Here is a 25,146-nt window from a genome sequence, read left to right on the forward strand (position 1 = left end):
AATTGCTTCGCTAATGTGCCATGCTAATTAGATGTGGCCATGCCTTAATTGCAATGCAATTAATGAACACACCTGGGACTTAGGATGGAGCTAAAAACCCTGTTTACAAAGTGTGCAGTTTCTATCACCGGGCCCTGAAAGTTTCCATTTGCTTCACTGATGACAGAATTTCCCTGCGGAATAGTTTTGGCTTTGACTTTTCCTCTGGCAGGAGCTCTTTGTTGCTGCTGCTGTTACTGAAAACCCTCCTCAGTCTAATCTTGCCTTGGCCTGACAGCCCCTCATATTTTAGCAGGCAATGTGGTGTAGTGGTTTGAGTGTTGGACCTGGTGATTGGGGTTCAAAGCTGGACTCTCCCATGAAGCTCACTGGATAACTTTGGGCAAGTCATCGTCTCTGAGCCTAACCTACCTGACAGGGCTGTTGTGAGGATGCTAGGAGGAGGAGGAGACCCATGTACACACACCACCTTGAGCTCCTCAGAGGAAAGGTGGGATATAGAAACCCAGCGGCTGCCCAGCTCAGTCTCCATCCTTAGGTGAAGCACACAGCTCTTTTGCTAGGAGGAAAGCAGGAATAAAAGCAGTTTTTATATGAACAACACTTACAGCAGGTTTGTAAGGCTCCTTCAAGTCCATCATGTGAAAAGCAGGGCTGTGAATGATCTCCTGATCAAGAGGGCACAGCTTGGAAAGTCAGATGTGTTTGTCTTATCATGAGACAATCTGGAAGCAATCTGGAACACAGGAGCTGAGCCAAATGCTTTCCAGTGTCAATCTTCCTGTACTTGGTGGGGTTTACATTTCCCCAAAGGAATATGTAGGCAGTGCTTACATTCCCTTTATTGTCCCCATTCAGCAGCATTGTTTCTGTTGCCTCTTCCTGCTCCAGTGCTGTTTGTCTCCCTATTGGCTTTTGCCTTCTTCCTGGTTCGATCACATGGGTTTCCCTGCAAAGAGAAACAGGAAGATTACCAGTCGCAGGGAAAAGGAAGAGAAGAAATATCCTAGTGCAGAAGGGGAAAAAATCACGTTTTTAAAAAGCACAACATGTTTCAAACCAAACTATTCTTCAGGGGTATTCTTGAATGGCAATTGATCTTATACTACTGCTAAAACGTATTTCTGAAGTGAGTTGCAGCATTGATTTCTCACACAACCAGGTTTCCTCCCTCCCTTTCTATACAAGGGTTACCCCACCCAGTCAGGGATCACAGGATGATGTTGCAACAATACAGAGAGAGTGATATGAAGGCCTGCAACACAGCTAAACAAGCACATCTGGATGAGAGGCTAGGAATCCCCGTGAACTTCATCTCACGTTCCATCCTGGGGAAAGGCTGAATAAAAAACCCCCCAAAACAGATTAATATAATCATCAAAATGGAGGGCCATCTCATTAGATATCTTTCATCCAGAGCCCACCCACCCCCAATCTTACATTTTTTCTGTTCCATCATTATTCAACATAATTAAAACGTGGCCCTCTCCCACCCTTTTTGTTTTGTAAATACTTCATGCATTGCTGCAGCCTTTGCCAACCTAGAACCCATGGGCACCACCAGGTTGGCAAAGGCGGCATTTATGTATGTGTCGATGTCATGTAGACTATAGCTCTCCTCTTTAGACTTATTGAATCCACATACTCACAATTATTTTGGAAGAAAAGAACCGCATGAAAAAAAGAGAATCATTAATAATTCTCTGTGTCTAATTTTCAGGGCTCTTGCGCATGAGAAGTTCACAAAGTAAGTGCTTGTTTGGTTAAAGCTATTTCCTGTGATATAAATAAGCCAGATCTAAGCAAAGGCTAATGTGTCTGTGTTCCTCTTATCCTTCAGCACTGAGGTTTTGAAAGCTGCTGACAGAATCAGAATGGTAGGGCTTAGAGCCACACACACACACACACACACACACACACACACACACGAGTCACAAACATTCTTAATAAAAATGAGGAAGTGGAGCAAAACCCACCGTCACTGGAGAAATCTCTTCCATGCCACTCAGCATGAAAGCACTTCTCCATTAAACCTTCTCCCAGTCACTTATTCCACCATGACAGCTGCACCACTTTAGATCGCAGCTATGAGAAATTGCACATTTGAATCTTTCCACCACTACCACCCACAGATTAAAAAAACCAACAACTTGTATTCCCTGCATATAGAAACCTAGCAGGTTAGCAAGAGATGCTCGAGCCCTTGAAGGACAAGTGCTGATTTTCTACATGCAGTGAGGATTTTTACATGGTGAGGCAGGAGCATTTAAACATGCAAACCCCCTCCTTGCAGTCTGAAGTGGTACAGTCCAAGCAGGTCTGTACCAAGGGGTTATTACCATTTATCTTTAAGGCTAACAGTACATCTTCTGCCTGGCTCAAATGATAGTTATAAGACTGGGATGACATTTGAATGCTTGGGTTGTTTTAAGATGGACCGCCTGCAGGCATTTGCAAAGCCCCTTCCTAGTCTATATGCACTGCCTTGGCAACTCCTTAAGCCCTCATAATTCCTTCCTGTGAAATGTTTTCTCCGCTTGCTTCCCTGCACCCTCTCCAGAAGAGGGGCATCAATCACTTAAAGCGTAACCAAAATGAAATGCTGCAGCTGTGTAAATTTTGGAACCGACCAATAGCCACTCATCGTTCTGCTTCTTGTTTTCTCTTTTGCCCTTTCAAGGGAGCTGAAGTACGTCATTCAAAGATTCGCGGAAGATCCAAGACAAGAAGTGAGTTCCTTTCCAGCATCATGATCAAAGGGACGGGGAGACTTGCTTGTCAGAAAGTTCTGGCTTTTAAGTAGTTTTGCGTTCCAAAGCACTGTCAGCCTCTCTCTGCCTTGAGTTTGTCCCCAGAATGCTTGGGGGCATAAGCCTTAGTATGAATGGCTTCTTTCCTCCTACGTAAACATGCGCCCCACCCTGGGAGCCTAGAATCTGTTGTTGATGTCACTTCAGCAGGGAGAACTGCAACCGGCAAGAATTAATTTCCTGTGCTAAATCAATGCCGCAAATAAATTCCCCCTCTCCACATCTGTCGAAATAGCTGAGGCAGACACACTGGAGTCTTCATGTCACAACACCACTGGCAAAGCTCCCCTTGTTACGATAGGCAGGATGTTTGTACAGGGCCTGTATATTGCAGGGGCACAAGAAGGCAAAAGACGCAGCAAATGTGCTTTGTCCTACACTGCAACTTGTAGGTCTCTGTAGATTACTATTATTTTCAAACACCAAATTGAGAGCAAGGAAAAGGTTCCATATGCACATATTCTGAGTTCTTATTTTGTTTCTTCTCTGTCAATGGAAGAGCATCTGTTTTGCATGCAGAAGGTCTCTAACCTCTCCAGGTAGGGTTGGGAGAGACTCCGGCCAGAAACCCTAAAGAACTGCCAGTGACTGAAGACAATAGTGAGCTAGAATGTCCAATGGTCTGATGCAGCTTAAGACAGCTCCCTGTGTTCCCAAATGTATATGGAAAAACCTCTCTTTCATCCAGGGAAGTAGACATTAGTTGACAGTAATTTATGCCACATTAAATTAGTTAGTCCTGGAGGTGCTTCCGAAGCTGTTTGCTATTTTCTTTCCTTGCTAACCTGCTTCTCTGTGGACTAGTGGAGAGGTGGTTCTGCAAAGAGCCTCAACTCCTCATTGCCTTTGTCTCTTGCTTGGCAGGTCCACTCGTGTCTGCTGAGTGTGCGGGCTGGCAAAGACGGCTGGTTCCAGCTCTACAGCCCTGGTGGCGTAGCCTGCGATGATGATGGAGAGTTGTTTGCCAGCATGGTATGTGCCAGCTGTAACTCTGAATAAACTGGGAATGGGTTGAACATATATTCAGAAGTTTGGAGTAGGAGTAGGAGTGCTGGTGAGTTTTTGCACACACGGATATACACATCCCACTCTCCTGAAGATGCCCAAAATGTATCCTCCCACAGATGCAGCCTGTAAATGGAGCTACAAAAATGGGAGAGGGCCATTTTGCTACGGCCTTAGTCGAAACGCTCCATTGTCAGTAGCACTCTGAATATTTGAAATCGCTGTGTTGAAATATATGGAGTGACATATCTTGCTGTTGCTATGAATCAAGATTGTCTGACTAATTTTGAAGCATGTCCCTCTATATACACTGCCCTATCTTTTCTTTGCAAAATCCAGATCCTTTCTTTGGATTTGGAAGTCCAGTCCCATAAGGTTTTTATAACTGTGGATAGGAAGCAGATATATGTACATGAGAAACCCCATGTGTGAAAATTGTATATGCATCCATTTCAGCTCTTTGGGCCAATTTGCTAATTTCCCCCACCTCTCTCCTGGATTGTTCCAGAGGATTGATTTGAGGCCAGGGCTCTGGCCTGTGCTGGTAAGCTCACTCCTCACTCCAGGGAAAAGTGAATGACCAAACAGGATATATATATATATATATATATACACACACACACACACACACACACACACACACACACACACAGTGGTGCCTCACAAGACGAAATTAATTCGTTCCGCAAGTCTCTTCGTCTTGCGAGTTTTTCGTCTTGCGATGCACGGTTTCCCATAGGAATGCATTGAAAATCAATTAATGCGTTCCTATGGAAACCGCCTTCAGACCAGGTCCGGGGACAGTCTGTCCCCCGACCTCTTCTGAAGGCTGGGGGGGGGGGACAAGGGCTTTTCTTCCCACCCCCAGCATTTTAAAAAACCCCGGGACAGTGGAGGACTTCTCCGCTGTCCGGGGCGATTTAAAAGCCCCCGGGAAGGCAGGCAGGGGGGACAAAGACTTTTGCCCTCCGCCCGCCTTCAGAAGAGGTCCAGGACCTCTTCTGAAGGCGGGCGGGGGGCGAAAGTCTTTGCTCCCCACCCCTGCCTTCAAAAGCTGTCCTGGACAGGCTTCGCGGACCTCTCCGCAAGCAGCGGGAGCGCTCCGGCTGCTTGCGGAGAGTTGCCAGCATGCCGAAGCCTGCGCGCGCTGAGATCAGCGCGCCCAGGCTTCGCGGCTTCCCACCCCCCTCCCTCCCCGCCGCCCGGCTTCGGAGCATCGTTCCGAAGCCGGGCGGCACCGGGAGGTGATCCCTCCCCGCCGCCCGGCTTCAGAGCATCGTTCCGAAGCCGGGCGGCGGCGGGAGGTGTTCCCGCCCCGCCGCCAGGCTTCGGAGGAGGTCCGAGGACAGTGGGGAAGACGCGCTGCGCTTCCCCGCTGTCCCGGAGATTTCCCTATGGGCTGTCGTCTTGCGAAGCAAGCCCATAGGGAAATTCGTTTTGCGAAGCGCCTCCAAAACGGAAAACCCTTTCGTCTAGCGGGTTTTCCGTCTTGCGAGGCGTTCGTCTTGCGGGGCACCACTGTATATGTTAATGAAGGATTTCCTCTGATGCTTGGAGACCACACCTCTTTCTGATATATAATGTACAAATTTGTTAATTTTGTTGGTTGATTTACATGACTGGTTTAAAGAGTGCCGCATTCTTCCTTCATGCCTGCACCTCTAACCAGGTTCTCTCTCTCTCTCTCTTGCTCTCACAGGTTCACATTTTAATGGGCTCCTGCTATAAGACAAAAAAGTTCCTGCTTTCACTGGCTGAGAACAAACTTGGGCCCTGCATGCTGCTAGCTTTGAGAGGCAACCAGACCATGGTGGAGGTAATGCATCAAATAATGAGACTGTTGAACTGGGTGGTGCCAAACCTCTTAATCTGTCACATAGCCTAGAAACTAGGAACCCCGTATTTCATTCCAACACTGGCTGCCCCTTAGCTGCAGGGCTAAGTTCAGAGGATTGGTTTTGGTGTATAAAGCCACATACAGTTTGGGATCAGGTTGCCAAAAAGGTTGTCTTACCCCTTCATTGATCAGCATGCCCTGCAGGTGAGGGCTTGCTGCAGATTCCATTTTATCAGGAGGTCTATTCTGCAGAATATAGGAATTGGGAATTTAGTGCTGTAGTACCTACTCTTTGGAATTGCCTCCTTTTAAATATTAGACAGGTGCCACCCTGTTGCCTCTTTGGTGCCTACCGAAGCCTTCTAAGAAGAGATGCCTCCCAGCCTTCATTGGTATTTAATTGATTTTAGAAGTTTAATCTCTTGTGTGCCAGCCACCCTGGGATCCTTTGAAAGGGAAAGGTGGCATCAATTTAATAAAATAAAATAAAACAAAGATAAAGAAATGTATTTATTTGGAAACTGTACATGCTTCCCCACCTTGCCCTAAAGGCTACCCAAAGTGTCTTTCCGAAACACTCCAAACGAAAATGAATCAAAATGCAGTGAAAAACAGCAAAACAAAACAGAAATGGAGCCGCAAAGATTAAGCTAAGCTAAAGCCAAGTGCACATTTTTACTTTTTAAAGTAATTTCATAAGCTATTTTAACGATAATCCTTTCCAACAGAAGAACCCTGAAAACTAATAGTTCCCTGACATGGTTAAGGACAAAGAATTCTCAGTCCCTGCATGTGACTGCAGTCCCAGATTTTCTTGGGGGAAGCCATTATGGTCCATTAACAAATTTAACAGCAGACTTCAGCAACCTGTTTCCAGACTATCTGTTTTGGACTACAGCTCCCATCAGCCCCAGCCAGCTTGACTAATGGTTGGGGATAATGGGAGTTAGAGTTCAAAATATCTGGAGGGCAGCATGTTAAGGGAAACTGTCCTGTGGAATGCCCCATTGATGGTTCTGCTTCTTGCAATATGTCCCTGCATCCTTTCAAAATAAAAGAAGTGGGCTCCCACCCACCCCTTCAGAATGGTTAGTTCATTCTCGTGCAAATGTATTCAGGTATAATTGATTAATTAACTGAATAGAACTTCTGTGGTTGACAATGGAATCACATGGTTACTCAGAAGCTAAGCCCCACTCTGTTCAGTGGGGCTTATCGTCTCCAGCAAGTGTGCTTCAGATGGCTGCCTCATTTTTTTTAATTGAGTGACAGCCCTACTGATTTCACAGAGGAGGGCGAGGAAAAACAAAATGAAGGAATGAATAATGCATTTGCCCTCTTAGAGCCAGCATAATTGAATGGATAGAATGTTGGAGACAAGAATGTTGGAGGCCTGGGTTCAAATCTCCGCCCAGCCACAGAGCTTGCTGAACCAGTCACTATCCCACAGCCCAACCAACCGGACAGGGCATTTGCAAGAAACAAGTGGGCAGAAAACTCAGGCCAAAGTTGCTTCTTAACAAGCATTCAAAAAGAAGAGAGAGGGGTGGGTTGTGCCAAGCTACCCAGTGAACAAGGTGTAGAGTAAATGTTACTTATCTTTCCACTGTCAGATTCTTTGCCTGATGCTTGAATACAACATCATCGACAACAAAGACACGCAGCTTCAGATCATCTCAACCCTCGAGAGCACTGACGTGGGGAAAAAAATGTACGAGCAGCTCTGTGACAGGCAGAGGGAGTTGAAAGAACTGGTGAGTCTCTGTATTGACAGCCCCGTCACTATTCAAAAACAGGCACCAGAGGAGATTCAGGTGGGGCCTAAGGCACAAAGGATATTTAAAGACAGGCTCGGCTCTGCACAGAAAGTTACAGTGCTCTTCAGACTGCACTTGTAACAAGCCTGGACTTCCCAAAGGAAGATGCACTGTTCTGTTTCTTTATTTTGAAGTATTTATACTCCACCTACCGACCAGTGTTCTTGAGGGTGGCCTACAATGTATTTTAAACACTGTGAAATAGAAAGTGATACAATAGTTATTGCAGTGGGCCAATGGTATATATAATCTACACCCACCCCATTCTCTGAAGTTCCAAAAAGTGTCACTCTGCACCTGAATCTCCAGATCTCGAGCTGACTGTTGAAGCAGAATCCAGCTCCCTCCATGCTCCTGAGATCTCATCCCTTCCCTTGCATCAACTTACCAACTTACTCAAGTAAACAGCAGTGTACTGCCTTTGGATGTGGAATGGCAAGAGTCCTGCCACCTGAGGCCCTTTTAACTGGAAATGAGGGGATTTCAGCCTGGGGTATTCCACCAGCAAAGTGTGTGCTCTGACACAGAAGCAACACCCCCTGTTTTTAATCAACATGTTGTTATTTTTTACAGCAAAGGAAAGGCGGTCCTACCAGGTTAACACTGCCATCAAAATCCACAGTAAGTTTTAGCTTTCCAGTTATAGCAATATCATAAGCATGCAGAAAAGCTTTTCTCTTTCCTGTAATTCCCATCAACCCTGACCATTGGTCATGCATGCTGTGGTTGATGGGAGTTGTAGTCCAACAGCATCTGGAGGGTTATCGGAGGGCATTGAACTTTACATTGAGCCAGAACTGGATTATGGATTAGGCCAGGTAATCTACAGTTGGGGTCTGGAGAATGGCTGAAAGCCTAATTTGACCTTGGCCATTCTCTTATGTAGCATAGTACCAAGTGTCTGAGCTGCAAAACAGGATGCCTGTGGTTGTACTCTCACTCCTGCTATGCAGGAGTTAAAGCTATTTTATCCCTACTTTATGGATTGTCTAGATTATGTATGTGGAGCAGGCCCAGCATCAGCACAAGGCATCTGCAGGAAGCCGCTGGAGCTCCAGGTCCAAGCCCTGCACCGCAGCCTGCCCTAGGCGCCTCACACCACCTGGTTTGGAGCCATCATTCAAATTTCCCATAATGCAGCCAGTGCAAAAGGAGGCAGTTCAACTGCTCACTAGGACAGAATACCACCATCAAATTACTCTGGAAGAACTGCACTGCCTGACAGTTAGCTTAAGGTTACCAGATCCTCCCCCCCAATGAATCTGGGGACACTTTTTAACTTCAATGGATTTTGTATGGGGACTGATTTGTAAATCTGGGGTCTGGTAACCTTAAATTAGCTACCAGGCTGAATTAAAGTTTCTGCTACTGGTGCATAAAGCCCTATACAGCCTGGGACCTGGATATTTAAAAGATCATCTTACACCATACACGCCCTTCCCATGCCAGCTGGGGCACATGGGAGTTGTAGTCCAGAATACCTGGAGGGCACCAGGTTGGTGAAGTCTGCAGCAGAATGCTCAGAAAGGTGTGAATTAAGTGGTTCTGCCCCCAGAATTTAACCAACTTTCGCAACACAGGAACTGTGGCCTGTGTTGCAAGAGCTTGAAAGTTCCTGCCAATATCTACAGCAGTTTATGTGCCAATCTGATCTGTGCTGTTTTCCTCCCTTAGGACGCAGACCTGGCCCGGTTGTTAAGCTCAGGTTCCTTCGGCAACCTGGAGAACCTCAGCCTGGCCTTCACTAACGTCACGAGTGCCTGCGCAGAGCATCTCATCAAGCTGCCTTCGCTCAAGCAGTTGAACCTGTGGTCAACTCAGGTACGAGCTCAGGAAGCAGCAGCGGAGAGGAGTTGCTTGAGCTGAGACATGCCCAAGATTGCCCAACCCATCAATACGAGAAGGTTTTCTGACAGTGCAAGTTGCCTGCAACCGCCCCGCCCCCAATTTATAAGCAGACGCCATCCCTCCCCCAATTTTTCTGCTTCCAGTCAAAATTGTTAGCCCCACTGCAAGAGTCCTGCTGCACTTACAGCTCTGGGGGATAATACCTGCTTTGCATGTAGAAAAGGAATATGGAACCTCCACCCTGTGGGCCACAAATAGCCTTCATGGCTCAGGCCACTCTTCAGGGCACATCTCTCAACCACACTGTCCATACTGAATTGTGTCCTTCAACTAAGTTTCCTTCATTAGCTGTGATTCCCGCACTGCAGGGAGTTTGGCTAGATGACCCATTGAATCCCTTCCAATTCTACAATACTATGATTCTATCAACTGTCATCATGCTTCTTGCTGGGTGGGTGTGGGTGTGAAAATCTGACTTCTGCATGGCTGGGATGTAAACTAGTGCAGAAAGATAACAGTCTCCTGTGTCTGCAAGGCCAGTTCCTTTTCCCATAGTGCTCTGCTCATGTATAATACTTCCATGTCTCCCCCACCCCCTCTAGTTTGGAGATGCAGGTTTGCGGCTTCTCTCTGAACACCTCACGATGCTGCAAGTGCTCAACTTATGTGAGACGCCTGTCACCGACTCTGGGCTGCTGGCACTGAGCTGTAAGTAAGCAAAGAAGCAGACCGATGACAGGGCAGGGGGAGGATTCATTTGGCTCGGACTTTATTGCCTCAGGACTGTTTTGAACCCCTTTGAAGGGGGCTTATTCTCCCAGTGATGCACCCTTTTTGCACTAGGGCCCTCCAGGTGTGGTTGGACTCCCATCAGCCCCAGCCAGCATCGCCTGCAGTCAGGAATGACAGGAGTACAATATCTTATCTGGGAAGCCACAGGTTCCTTGGTGTACTCATACTTGAGAACTGCAAATTCCAGTGACTTGCATACTGTTTCAATCCATGTTGATGAGTGAAGTGGGGATTGCAGTCCAGAGGGAGGGAAACTGTTCCAGATAGATTCATCCAGGTTAAAGTCTGTTTTTTAACCAGCCTCTCGGATCCGCTTCCCTTGCGGTGATTCCCCCTCCTACCCGTCAGTGATGACAAACTCATTCCTTTGGTGGGCTGGGACAGGTGCCCAGGTTCTGTGCCCTGACCTAAGTGCAAATGAGGCCATTGTGTGAACACTTGTTTAAAGATGTTTATTTTTTCCATACCAAAGTGTATGACAAAAGTAATATTGATTAAAGTATTAATATAAATAAAAATTAGCCCCCCCCCCGAACATTATGTCAGGAGTCAGATTACATTCCTTAAAAGCACAATATATTTACTAATAAGATTAAGACTCTTCTGTTTAACATAATGCCAATCTACTACAATTTATAATATTAATTTTTCCTTTATAGCACCCATTCTTTTTTATACCCTATACACTCATCAGAACTGTCTCCATTAGTTAGATCCACATTTCATTTTTCTTAATTCATCTAACCCTTCTTCAGTTGATCCTATTTTACAACCCACTTTGATGCGCCATATTAGCCCCATTCAGGCGTTTCTTCTTCCATGTGATGTTCCCACCCACTCCATCACATTTCTGGTTGTGCTCCACTAGTTGGAGAATGACTGTCTGCAGCAGAGAGGATGCTCTATGGATTTTACAAGGTTTTCAAATGATATGTGTACATCGGGATCCCTCCTATAGACAGTGAGGGATTGATAATGGCTAGGTGTGACAGGGTGTGACTGATCGGTACAGTTTCTCTGTAGGGCTTTTCACGTTTAGCATAGCTAACGGAGATCTCACTGGGTTGCTGATTATAGGCTTCAGAAGGCCTACACTCTTTATTTGGGGTGTTTTTTGTATTCTCATTTATCAAAAAAGTAAGAAAAATTGTGCAAACAAGAGCAAGAATTATGAGTATGACTCATTTGCACTGTGTCATACAAAGTATTTCAAAGCACTTTCCTAGTGCAAAATACATCAGTCCCCCACCCTTCATGTTTAGAATCTAAAGCTTTGTTTTGGGGGTTGGGGGGAGCAAGATTCTAGCTCTCATGTTTGCAGAGAAAATATTGCCAAGCAGTGACCCAGAGTCCAGTCAGTTAAGTTTTTAGCTAAGCAAGGTCTGAAACAGAGGAGCCTCCATAACATATCGACCCCTCAGACATTATCATGCCATCTTTCAATATGCAGAAACATGTGTCTACAACCAACATGTTTTATAAAAAATCCTAATAGAGCAATGTTTTTATTTGGCTTACTAAAATATCATAAAATCATGGGCACAAAATGCCAATTTAGTGGCATTTTGTTTGGCCAAATGCCCTAATGGATTTTTGATCCCCACCCCCCAATACATCAACATGGCAGCATTTGCATTTTGGGTAACATATTGCTTATTTATTTCCTAGCCATGAAAAGCCTGTGTAGCTTAAATATGAATAGCACCAAACTTACGGCAGACACCTATGAAGATCTCAAGGTATGTCAAAGTTTTGAAGCTGTGGGACATGTCTGGAAAAGAGCCCAGTGGCAAGAGAGCAGGCCATCCCACATAAAACACTTAGCTCTTCTTACGATGTTGCAGAATTGCCAGGAAACCTGCATGGCTTTGTATCTCTCTGCCACTGGCCAGGTGGTGATCATGTGATGCACCTAAGACAAGGACAGGGAGTCTGTGGCTGTTGAGGTGCTTGCTGGACTCCATATCCCATCAGCCCCAACCAGCATCACCAGTGGTCAGAGATCATCTGGACAGCCAGAGATTCCCCATCCTGTTCAAGATGTGAAAGAGCAGTGTCACCACCTCTAAAATGATTTATTCATAAGAATTTTAAACCTGAAGTTAACGAAATGAGCTTACAGGAATGTGGGAAGCTGCTGTCAGGTCAGACCACTGGTCCACCTAGCCTAGTGCTGTTCACACTGACTGGTAGCCGCATTCCAGGATCCCCATCACCTGCCAGCTGCCATCCTTTAACCTGGAGAAGCTGCCAGGGATTGAACTGGGGACCTTCTCCCTGCTCCCCCACTGAGCTCTGTCCCCTTCTTATGCTACCAATTGACTGATCTACTTGGTAGCTTGATACTTCAACAAAGGCACCCACTCTAAGATCATCGTCCCACATCTTCAACTCCGCCTAGGGCAGAGAAGCTCTTTAAACCTGCAGTTGGACAGCAGCTGCTCCTTTCATTCACCTCCCTTTATATCAGTGAAGGCTGATCTGTTGGGGCAAATGGAGCACTGCCACACCGGAGTCTGTGTGCCCTAAGCCAGCCCCTCACCTGCCTGCCTTCTTACTGCTAACCAGTCCAAGGGGTGACATTGCCTGTCAGCTTCCTCCTCATTAGTCTGAGTTTTGCCCTTGTAGAACTCAAGAGAGGGAGAGGAAGGGGAAGAAAACTAGAATTAGTTGATTCCGGCACCACCTGCTGCTGGGCTCCTGGTCTTCTGCCCTACCAGGCCCAATGGGCGCCAGCCACCATGGCTTTAAGCACTTTAAATCACAAACTTTCATTTAATATGGATATACAAAATATACAAGCAGAACCTAAATGCCTAGCGATGGTTCACAAGGAATCTTACTGGGTTCTGGTGGAAATCTGAAAAGGACCGGCTCATTATTTATCTCTTTCTCTCTACCCACCCCACCCTTTTCTCTTTAACCAGGCTAAATTGCCCAACCTGAAGGAAGTGGATGTCCGCTACACAGAGGCATGGTGAAATCTCGTGGGCTGCATTCGTAGCATTTGACAAGGAGAGAGGGAGGGAGGGGAAAAGAGATTTTTTTGCAACAAAATAAAAGCAGAGAAATAAACTTTTGGCTTCTACCTATAGAGAGCAGCAAGTTCTGAGGACTTCGATTTTAGGAGTTGTGTTTGTGAGGTAGCAGAGTGTGGCTTTGCGTGTGGGAGGGGGAACTGAGCATGCCCCAGGCCCTGCCAAATTCTTTGAGCTTCGTCCTTTGAAATTCAACATCATCTAAATGAAGGGGTTGGGGGGTGGGGGAAGAAAGATTGCGCAGCCGGGGAGAAAAAGAAAAAAGGGAGGGGAAATCTGTTTCAATTTTCATTTGCTTTTTTGTGTTGTTGTTTTTAAAATGCCATATGGAAAGAAAAAAAAATATGGGGTTATACATCAGAGCTTTTTCTTGGATGGACCCTCAGTCTTTAGGTGCTTTACCATCTTTCCTGCTCTCTCTCTTTTTTAAAAAAAGTATGAGAAATCAAGAGAAGAAAAAAACATGATTTTCACCTCTCATTCTGTTCTTACGATCGTTATGCAAAGTAATTTTGTTGTACATACAATTTACATAATGCACCTATTTAAAAAATGGTTCACAAATAACAGGTCTGGGACCTGTCTTTTATTTATGAATTGTTAATTCTTTTATCTTTTTTGTTTGTTTGTTTCATTCTGATTCGCATATAGACTGTATGAACTAGTTGGTCTTACTGTTTTTGTTTTTTAAAGAACAGAAAACCCTCTTTGAATAACTGTCTTTTAGTAAAGCTTACTGTATTACGTAGTCTCTGTCCAGCCCCATCACCCCACCGATTTCTGATTTACAAATCACTCAAAAGTTTCTTCAGATAAAAGAAAAAATATGCATATGAATACATCTATATACACAAGAGCAAAAAGATGAGTGCGCAGTCAGGAAGAGGTTGTGAATATTACCTGATACATTTTCAAACTGTGCTGGGGTTAGGAAATTGGAGTGGTAAGGAAACTACCTTTTGTTGTAATTAAGAAAAATGTTAGTTTAAAAACTTAAGTTCAAGATTAGACTTAAGTTGAGCTGTCAACCATTTGTGTTAGATTTGCCAAGGCGTGCCTGTTCGGTTTTCTGTTTACGTCCTATATTTCAAGGGCATGTTCATCCTCACAGCCACCGTGTTGTGCATTTTTCTTTACCTTCACTCCTCCTTCCCTTCTCCCAGAGCTTCGCTTATGTTCCATGCATACAGAGATCACTTGCCATATTACTATTCTTCTTATTTTCATGAGATGAGAGATTTTTCCACGATCAGTTGCTAAGCTGCTCCTCAAAATATGTATGACCACTATCCATATTCCTGATCCGCCTGCACCAGCCTTTGCCAATCCAATGCCCGCCAGATATTTGGGTCTGCAACTCTCATCAGCCCTAGGAGCAGGGGGGCCAAAAACATCTGGAGGGCACTAGGATGATGAGGTGGGTCCTACACAAATGCTCAGAAAAATTATTATTATTATTTTATTTTATTTTTTAAAACCCTTATAAATAAGCTTTCTTTTTATAAATATGCTTTTGGGTTATTTTCTCTCTCTTTCACAATAAGCATTCTTGGGATGGAGCAGCTTTTTAAAATAAAAAGAAAAGAAGCATTTTATGTGTTTTAACTTTTTTGAGTTTACTAGCAGTTGTTTGTTCAGTTCTTGGGGCACCTGAAGAGATTTAACATCCAGGCAGTGTGCTTATACACACATATGTATGTATGTACATGTATATACATATACTGTACATACATGCATGCATATTTTAATTGTATTCAATGGGAAGCGATGCTTTTTGCTGTTCTGGTTGTCTTTTTTTTGTTTTTTTAAAATGTTGCTAGTGTAGCTTCTTCACACTTCAAGTCTCTGTCATCTCTCTGTTTCCCACTTTTTGTAAACACACACAAAACAACAACAGCGGTTGGTTCAAGTCTTAATTCATGTAGGGTGCCAGGGGTTGTGTTTTGCTTTTGCTTTTGTTTTGTTTCTGCCTTATATCCCAAGCTGTCTGATAAACTCAGTGAGGGAAAACGAAAGACAACGGAGATGAAACTTACGCCAACGTTTTATCCTTAGCACTGTTGCTTCTACCGATGGTTTACTACTACTGTTCTGTAGCTGTGTAAAAAAAAAGAAAAAGAAAAAAAAGATGTGAAATAATTTCAGGCGCGGGGGTGGGGTGGGGATAAATAAACTGTAAGTGAATATCTTTTAGTGGCGTGCATTGTCCTTTCTTTTTGTGTAATTGCATTTTTTTTTCCTGGTACGGTTTGTGGGAATGTTACAAGATGGCTCGGAGAACAATTGGAAGGCTTATGCTACATGAGGGCGCATTGGATTAGCCTTGTAAATGCTCTGGGAGGGAAGCCGCTCGGAAACAGTACATGAACCAATCTGAGCTCCTTCGGTAGAGCTAGGCCTGCTTTTCAAGACCATAGCCCTGGCCCATGTTTCCTGGACGGTAGGGGTAGGGAACCTTTTTCAGCCAAGACGCCTCATTCCCTTCCGGGAGCAACACACCCGTGGCAGGTAAGGCCAGGGGCAAATGCAGGCAGCATACAGATAGATACCGCTAACTTGACCTAACAACATCTCCCCCTTACACTTGCAAACAAAACTCACTGCACTCCACTGAAGGCACTGATTTTATATCCCGCTTTATCACTACCCGAAGGAGTCTCAAAGTGGCTAACATTCTCCTTTCCCTTCCTCCCCCACAACAAAAACTGTGAGGTGAGTGGGGCTGAGAGACTTCAAAGAAGTGTGACTGGCCCAGGGTCACCCAGCAGCTGCATGTGGAGGAGCGGAGACGTGAACCCGGTTCCCCAGATTTCGAGTCTATCGCTCTTAACCACTACACCAAGACGCTGACACAAAAACCTTGCACGGACACTATGCAAAAGAATGAAAGTTTGCTACCCGTCTTCTCTCTTCCCACCTCTCTTCTCCCCCAACCTTATGCTGTCTACTAACATTACTGTCTCACATCAAATATAACTGATCTGTAGGAACTGAAAGCAGAGGCGCTGTATGTCCTTTTGTAACCCAATAAAATCTTAATAAAAACCATTTTTTTTTAAAAAAAGAATTGAATGGGAGCAACTAGAAGCCACATTCCCCCCCCCCCCCAATTCTGCAGAACTCTACCCTCTTGTAATGAAAGAGAGTGACAGAGAGTATGTGGAATTGGCTTTATTCAGAGTGAGAAAGGGAGGTAGATCTTCATGTTTGCTACAGAACAGGTAATGTGTTTATGGAAAGGGTTCATAGGACTTCAGAGTTATCCTAATAGTACAATTAAACTATTGTGGTTCTCTTGATCATTGGTTTATGCACAAGAGACAGAATACTCTGGTGAGAACTTGTTTACAATAAGTACAATCTTTTCTAAATCTCTTTTAAAATTCTATTCCAAAGTACTTCTCTAGATATTTAATTATTGCATTTATCATCCTAGGAGCTCAAAGTAAACGAATTAATTTCGTCTTGCGAGGCACCACTGTATTCATTCATAAATTTGCAAACCTATTCTGGAGGGATTCCCTAAATGTGTTGAACAGAAGGCCATGATCAAGTACCAGCTGCTCAAGTGATACAGTTCAAAAGGCAGTAGGAGATGTTGAAATAAGTTATTTACTTCGCCACCAAAATGCCCAGTGAATTTTGCCATCTAGATAAATGATATAAGGCCTGTCTCAGTGCATGTCTTAAAAACAACGGGAGTGAGATTCAGGTAGGTAGCCTGAGATGTTAGCTTGTAAAGCATCACAAGGTCAATCATTAATTGTTCTGAAAACAAGGGGCGACACAAAACCTATAAGGGACCCAATAAGGAAAACAAAATGGCAAAAGTGACAGTTCTGTCATTGCACAATCTTAAGAGCAGGCTCAATTCTCCGCCGGATGATCCTTAAGGCAGCCAAAGCAGGACCATCTACACAAAAATGGGAAATAGTAGCCGGTTTGGGGAAAACCCCAAGATGCGAAGAAGTAAAAACAAACAAACAAACAAAAACTTAAGGGGAGGAATTCCTAAGGAGGGAGAAAAACCCCAGACTACATGGTCAGCGGCTGCATAACTTGATGTTGGAGGGGGGAATGGGAATGGAATGGAGTGGCCTGGAAAAGGGTATGGTTGGCTGACTGGCTAGAACTCTGAACTTTTCCCACTCCCTGCAAGCTGGCCAGATCTGCATCCGCCCTACCCCACACAGGGTCAATCATCTGACATTACAATGGATAATGAGCCTCTTTGAGCATGCCTTAAAATGGCTTTGCTCTGAGATCACAAAGGGGTTTGCATTGCAGCCACTGCTAAGGTACATGTTATTTCCTCCATTTTGGCAGGGGATTCAAGGCAATCCCCTTCTTTATTCTGGAGCTAGGGATGCTCCCACCACCCATTAGCTGATCAGAATCACTTTAAGCTCCCAATTGTTTCTCTTTAAGTTCGCAGTTATTCCTTTGAAGCCATGCTAGTACCTGTCTCGAACCTGACATCGCATATGACAGCAGGTGTGGTGAGTGGTTTGCCAAGAATAGCTTGGCAGGCCAAAGTGGGACTCCTGGCAGGCCAAAGTCGGCCTGTGGGCCAGAGGTTCCTCATCCTGGAACAGAAGGTGTCCTCAACTAGAGGACTGTTCTCTACAGAGTAGAGCTGATCAGAATTAGCTGATCAGAATCACTTTAAGCTCCCAATTGTTTCTCTTTAAGTTCGCAGTTATTCCTTTGAAGCCATGCTAGTACCTGTCTCGAACCTGACATCGCATATGACAGCAGGTGTGGTGAGTGGTTTGCCAAGAATAGCTTGGCAGGCCAAAGTGGGACTCCTGGCAGGCCAAAGTCGGCCTGTGGGCCAGAGGTTCCTCATCCTGGAACAGAAGGTGTCCTCAACTAGAGGACTGTTCTCTACAGAGTAGGACAGTTGGCCACCCAATGTCAGAGACAGAGTTTCAAAAAAACAGTGCCACTAATCTGTCCCTGGGAACAGCATAAACGTCATGAACAGTGTCTTTCTACTATATTTTGACTACCAACAGAAAGGGATAGTTCTCTAGAGGTACAAAATATTCTTTGATAATCAGGTGAGATTTGAAGGTGGTCCCTGCCACTAAATGGCACATTGCATTTGCACCTGTTCCCAGACAGAGCTCCTGCAGTGCTGCATTTGTAATCCACCACTCTGTTCAGGATTCCCATAACCAGAGGTATTGTATGCAGCAATGCATGAGACTATCAGCTAAACTGTCCCTGCAAGGCTGCTGCTTGGACCGTCTCTATTTTTGAGCCAAACTATAACAAAGGGTGTAGGGGAGGAAGTCATACTTGAGGTTGCCACCACTTTTCCACCTCAGAGGCCGTGACATCACTGTCACCATAACGACCACATTTTCACGTAGGGCCTAGGCCCCCTTGCTTGGCTGCCAAGGGAATGAATGTAAGTAAGTGACAAAGTAGACATTGCCCTCTGGTACAGATCGGGGCTTTCTTCCCATTCCCTGTATATGGACCTGAATCAGAAAACTAAGTAACTCTACTCAATTGAATCCCAGCCCCTTGATGAATTGGCTTGATGTGCTACTGAAACCCTTTCTCTGAGGATTTGAGCTTGCTTGGGGTTTCAAAAACCCCTGAAAGATTTGTGCATCTAGCATGAGAATTCATAAAGACGGGCAGTTGCCCTGCTTCCTCCAGATGAACCATAATTCCTAGATTCTGAGCTTCCATTCAAAAGAAAAGCAAGCTGCTAGTATTTGTAAAACCTGAGATATGAGGCACTTCATTCTTCAGAGTGAGGCCTTGGCCTTCTGTTCTAAAGTCCTATCCTGATTGCACCACAGATGACAGCTTTCCAGGCCAGGAGTCTTGAGTACCCTGCTATCATTCTGCTCTATTGTTCTAATCTGGGGAATGCCTGAACAGTGAGATTTCAGTTTAGGGAAGTGAGTGGAGTGACTCTGATACAACCCGGCTGTCAAGCTTCAGGGTCTTCTTGCATGCATGCTTTTCCTTGGAAGAAATCTCTCTCAAGTGACTCATAACAGAGATGCATCATATGCAGGGAGCAGGGGATGGTGGCGAAACAGACTGGGATTCTGTTGGCCTTTTTGACTCCTCAACTCTGACTCACCCCATCTAAGGAGACTAAAACATGTTAAGACTCAGCAAAGATAAGTTAGGTCACACAGCTGCAAGGAAAAATACTGTGGGTGAGTGTGTAGTACAGCTTTCCTGGTGTTGGCAATGGCACTATTTGTAAACTGTTTTTTTCCCTTCTTAAACCTCAGAAATTAATTTCTAGTTGTTCCTGTTTCACAGGGAATAGCATCTTTATTTAGCTAGTTGCTACCTGTAGAAAACCAGTGGCTTTATTTCCGCCCCTGTTTTTGTCTTCAGGCCCTGCCTTTTTTTAAATGTTGTTAACATGAGTTCCTAGAGTGGGGCCCCAGCTGCAGATTTACCTGACGGTGGCTGCAGCCATTTCACACCCCACAGTATCCCAGAGCGCCTGACACAGCATCACTCCAGGGCCTTGTGGGAAATGTAAGTGGCCCACCACATCTGGGCAAGCTCATAGCAAGGGATACAGTGCAGGCTCCACTGCCAGCCAGCCCTGCTAGGACCCTGGGGTCCTGACAGCTACCCAAGTGCTCTGAGTGTTGACACTGGGCCTGCACACAGTAGTAGTTCTTTGGGGTTCCTTCTAGGGTAACCACTTACATGCTGTCAAAAAAAGAGGACACACCTTTTCATCACATTGTCATCATATGCTAATTTATGTGTATAGTTGCACTTTTAGAAATGTAACAGAAAATGTCATAATGGGGAAGACTGTGGTCAGATGGCTTGGCAGCCTATTCAGTCCAGATGTTTACTGTTGATGGGCAAATTCAAGCCCCGCCCCCCGCTTCTAATTCTTTATCTTTAAACCGGACTTTGACTGAATGGCCCTTTTAATAGAAAATGCCTTTACATAGAGGACAGTCATCTGATAGCCCTTCAATAAAGGACTGTTCTCTGTAAAGCAGAGAACATGGACTCACCCTAGTTCAGTTCCCTTTCCTGTTCTCCACAGTTAAATGTTGAGGGGCAGGAATTCACTGTGTCTCTAGGTCACAGGTATATACCGTATTTTTCGCTCTATAAGACGCACCAGACCACAAGACGCACCTAGTTTTGGAGGAGGAAAACAAGAAAAAAAATATTCTGAATCCCAGAAGCCAGAACAGCAAGAGGGATTGCTGCGCAGTGAAAGCAGCAATCCCTCTTGCTGTTCTGGCTTCTGGGATAGCTGCGCAGCCTGCATTCGCGCCATAAGACGCACACACATTTCCCCTTATTTTTTAGGAGGGAAAAAGTGAGTCTTATAGAGCAAAAAATACGGTAAATGCAAATACAGGAAACTGAAGGCATTATTTTGTTCTTATTGTTAACTGGATTTCTTACCTGCCCTTCACCACAAGGTCCCAGGGTGGGTTACAACAAAGGATGTAAGAAGGCATGGATTTCTGTTCTGGCCCACGTTCATTCCACACAGCACTGTTTCCTCTCCAGTTCAGCTTCTAACTAAAACAACAGAACTTGTCTCACTGTGGCAGAATTTTATGAAACTAATTGTGTTGTTATTATGTTATTCCACACTGTTAATTTCAATGCAAAGGAAACTCAATGCATATGGCAGAGGAGTTAGTCATCCAGAGTGGCTGGGGCAACCCAGTCATATGGGCAGGGTACAAATAATAAAATTATTATTATATTGCTTGTGGACTGATAACAACAATCTGCTGATATCTGTTCCAGACATGGGACAAATAAGAGAACGTCAGAAATTTCTGCTCCCCTTTCTGTTTCCATCAGAATTATCAGACATCCCTAGTTACCTACCTCAATGCAAAATGACAATTCTGAAATCAGTTCAACCAGTTTACTTCTGGGAAAGTCTCAAGGGCCATACAGGGAGGCCTGGGGGCTACATCTGCCCCCAGGCCTAAGGTTCCCCAGTGCTGTTCAAGAGGAAGGGCGCAGGCCATGCAGAGTTTACTGCTGGAGAAGGCCAAATTCTGCTGCCACCCTCTAATGCCATCCCTTGCGATGGAAAGGGAGCTACCGAAAAGAAGGTGGCATAGAACATGAGGCCTACTCAGAGTAGACCCATTAAGAAGAAGAGTTTGGATTTGATATCCCGCTTTATCACTAGCCGAAGGAGTCGCAAAGCGGCTAACAATCTCCTTTTCCCTTCCTCCCCCACAACAAACACTCTGTGAGGTGAGTGAGGCTGAGAGACTTCAGAGAAGTGTGACTAGCCCAAGGTCACCCAGCAGCTGCATGTGGAGGAGCGGGGACGCGAACCCGGTTCCCCAGATTACGAGTCCACCACTCTTAACCACTACACCAAACTGTCTTAATAGACTAGTTAATAGACATGACTAACTTAGGTTTATTAATTTCAATGGGCCTACTTTGAGTAGGATTTACAGTGGTACCTTGGGTTAAGTACTTAATTCATTCCGGAGGTCCGTTCTTAACCTGAAACTGTTCTTAACCTGAAGCACCACTTTTAGCTAATGGGGCCTCCCGCTACCGTCACGCTGCCGGAGCACGATTTCTGTTCTCATCCTGAAGCAAAGTTCTTAACCCGAGGTACTATTTCTGGGTTAGCAGAGTCTGTAACCTGAAGCGTATGTAACCCGAGGTACCACTGTAGTTGGTTACAACCCAGTGTTCTTGAGGAAGGCTCTAATACTTGCACTTCTGCAGAAACCTACGATTTAAACATCAAATGTGATCAATATTAATCTCAATTCTGCATTTTTTACATGTCGACTTTGCTGAATACAATTTTTAAAAGCCCTCTGGGTTGCATCACATTAACTCAGAATAGACCCGTTAAAATTAATGGACAAATCATGACCATTAATTTCGGTGGGTCTGCTCCGAGTAGGACTAAACTTGGATGCAGCCCTCTGATTGGACTCTCCAATTTATTTCCATTTCACAATCTCTGCTGCCCTCATTGGGCAAGAATAGGTAATGACAATTCCCACTCTGCTCTTCCAAAAGCATGCTGAGGTGTAGACTGCCTTCAGAGAGAGTAACGCTTGCATTTCCCTACATGGCAGTAGCAAGGTAGTGCAGCATGGACACAAGGGACAACAGGCTGTTATTTATTTCACAGCATTTCCTGGGGCAGTCTACACTAACCCGTTGCCAAATAAATATACCAAGACAAATATACTAGATAAATTTACTAGATAAATATATTAGATCACTCCCAAATTGCTTTATTTTTAGAACAGGTCCAGAAAATGTCCTTGATATCAGTGTTCATTATTTTATATTACCAGCATAAGCTGCTTGCTCTGCCTTATTTCCTTAAGGGTGGGGCTAGAAGTTTACTGAGGGACATTCTGAGAAAGCAACTTCCAAATAATTGGTGATAGGTCATATCCAAAATCTCTTTCCCATTGTCCCTTTATGGATGTGTCCAAATCCATAATAATTTCATCGGGGACAGAGGGTGGCGCTTGGGGGGGAATTGTCATCGCGCCACTCCTTGGTGTGTGGAGTACCTCAGGGTGCGATACTCTCCCCGATGCTTTTCAACATCTTTATGCGCCCCCTCGCCCAGCTTGTTCGGAGTTTTGGGCTGGGTTGCCATCAGTATGCCGATGACACCCAACTCTATCTGTTGATGGATGGCCATCCTGACTCGGCCCCAGACACACTGACCAGATGTTTGGAAGCTGTGGCTGGATGGTTATGTGGGAGCCGGTTGAAGCTAAATCCTTCGAAGACAGAGGTCCTGTGGCTGGGACGGGGCGATATGGGATTGGGGGGGCAACTCCCATCTCTTGCGGGGGCGCAATTAGTGCCAGCACCGTCCGTTAAGAGTTTGGGTGTAATCTTCGACACCTCCCTTTCCATGGAGGCGCAGATTGCAGCTATAACAAAGGCGGCATTTTTCCATCTCCGCCAAGCTAAGCAGTTGGCTCCTTACCTCTCTCGCCCTGACCTAGCCACTGTGATCCACGCGACGGTCACCTCCAGACTGGATTATTGTAACTCGCTCTACGTGGGGCTGCCCTTGAGACTGACCCAGAAACTCCAGCGGGTGCAGAATGCTGCAGCGAGACTCCTTACGAGGTCTTCGCTGCGAGATCACATTCACCCGGTGCTATACCAGCTGCACTGGCTCCCGGTGGAGTACAGGGTCAGGTTTAAGGTGCTGGTTTTAACCTTTAAAGCCCTATACGGCTTAGGACCCTCGTACCTACGGGACCGCCTCTCCTGGTATGCCCCACAGAGAAACTTACGGTCTTCAAATAAAAACATCTTGAAGGTCCCAGGCCACAGAGAAGTTAGGCTGGCCTCAACGAGAGCCAGGGCCTTTTCGGCTGTGGCTCCGATCTGGTGGAACACTCTGTCACAAGAGACCAGGGCCCTGCGGGACTTGACATCTTTCCGCAGGGCCTGCAAGACAGAGCTGTTCCACCAGGCCTTTGGCAAGGGCACAGCCTGACTCCCTCCTTCGGCAATCTTCGCGGAGCTCTGGCCCAATGGCTGCCAGTGGCTTGAATTAATTAATTTTAGAATGAATGATTTTAGAGTGTTGTTTATGTTGTATTTTTGTACTGTTTTATTGTTGTTAGCCGCCCTGAGCCCGGCTAAGGCTGGGGAGGGCGGGATATAAATAAAAATTATTATTATTATTATTACTATTTTAAGCTGCTTCTTTTTTATATAAAAAAATAGCACAAACAAAAGATAAAATAGTCTATGTGTATTCTGGCTTTATGTCTGAAGAGGGCAGCAGAAGGCAGTTCATTTCAGTGAGAAATTTCTCATCCCTTGTGTTGTGAAAGGAATCCCTTACAGGCTCCTCCCTAAACTTTCAGCCCTATAGGAAAAGATTTTCCCCACACTCCAAACATATTTACTTCCGTGCCTTCTTTACAGCATGAGAAAGGATATCAAATGGACTAGGGTGTAAGAGACCAAGATTAAAATCACCACCTGTGACGCTTCCTGGGTGACCTTGTGCTTATCAGTATTATATGTATTAAGGTTGTGACGATAAAATGCGGAAGAGGAGAATCACAAATGCCACAAAAGGAAAACCAGGCACGTGTATTAATTGGTTCAAGACGGACCAGCTGGTCATGGGAAGGTAGCAACAAAAAAAAGCCAATTCTATTGGGTCTAGTGACTTACCTGTTTGCTCTGAAATTTAGTAGAGCTTACTCCCAGATACGTGGGGTTAGTATATTAATTGCATTTATATCACCTTCCAAAACAGTTCACTGGGTGTCTCCCAAAGCAAAGCGAGACAGTTTAATCTTAATTAAAATCAAAACAATACACTGTAACCCGAGGTACCACTGTATTCAATTTAAACCGTTATTAAAAGTCTACTTCAGGTTAAGGCTTCTCCAAGAAAATCCACTTTAGCATACACACACTGCAAACAGAATATGCGTGTACTTAAAACCAGGGCAACATGGAAAGCGTTTGGGCTGTGCTTTTTAGTTTTAATATTTCAGAAATAAGAGGGGAGTGACGCCGCTGGGTGTGGGGTGAAATCCAAAGAAAGAAGTGATGGGGGAAGACAGGAAGAGATAAGAGTACAGTATTCTAGCCATAAAACAAAGGAAAAGAAAGTGCACGCACTCCTCCCTTGTCTCACCCCCCCCCCATACACACGAAATATAATAAAAACAAGGTTCCTACTGTGAGTGAGATCTCTCTCTTCTCCCCGCACTGCAGACCACATGCAGAATGCATAGTTCTGATTGGCTAGTGAATGCAAGAAGCACACATGGTTCTGATTGGTATAAGGTGGGCTAATTGACAGGGAGGGCCATCAGGTTCCCTCCCCCCACCCCATGGCTTCCTTACAGGGAAATTAAGGGAGGGAAATGAGCAAAAGATTCCACCACACAATCAAAGCCATTTATATAGGTCTGTGACCTGCTGGTGGTGGTTATTTTGACTGGCGATGGGAAGAAGCATCTAGGAAGCCT

The 25,146-nt window shown here is 45.1% G+C and overlaps 1 protein-coding gene and 1 long non-coding RNA gene across 6 annotated transcripts in view; one reads left to right on the top strand and one right to left on the bottom strand.

Moving 5' to 3' along the window:
• CMIP (c-Maf inducing protein) overlaps positions 1-15,340 on the top strand; it is a 154,499-nt gene extending 139,159 nt beyond the window's left edge. For all 5 annotated transcript variants that reach the window (XM_028739601.2, XM_028739600.2, XM_077931734.1 and 2 more), the window contains 10 exons: positions 1,721-1,747; positions 2,681-2,729; positions 3,675-3,782; positions 5,515-5,631; positions 7,266-7,406; positions 8,043-8,090; positions 9,144-9,290; positions 9,920-10,025; positions 11,778-11,848; positions 13,037-15,340. In XM_028739601.2, coding sequence (XP_028595434.2) covers positions 1,721-1,747; positions 2,681-2,729; positions 3,675-3,782; positions 5,515-5,631; positions 7,266-7,406; positions 8,043-8,090; positions 9,144-9,290; positions 9,920-10,025; positions 11,778-11,848; positions 13,037-13,090 — 868 coding nt within the window. In that variant the 3' untranslated portion in view covers positions 13,091-15,340. The remainder of the gene's footprint in view (positions 1-1,720; positions 1,748-2,680; positions 2,730-3,674; positions 3,783-5,514; positions 5,632-7,265; positions 7,407-8,042; positions 8,091-9,143; positions 9,291-9,919; positions 10,026-11,777; positions 11,849-13,036) is intronic.
• LOC114601936 (uncharacterized) lies at positions 571-25,146 on the bottom strand. Its single transcript, XR_013393654.1, has 3 exons — positions 24,854-25,146; positions 20,573-20,692; positions 571-949 (listed from the first exon to the last, which is right to left on the bottom strand). It is a non-coding gene; the product is annotated as an uncharacterized LOC114601936 (long non-coding RNA).

This window comes from Podarcis muralis, chromosome 7 (genome assembly GCF_964188315.1).
Source record: "Podarcis muralis chromosome 7, rPodMur119.hap1.1, whole genome shotgun sequence".
Lineage (NCBI taxonomy): Eukaryota > Metazoa > Chordata > Lepidosauria > Squamata > Lacertidae > Podarcis > Podarcis muralis.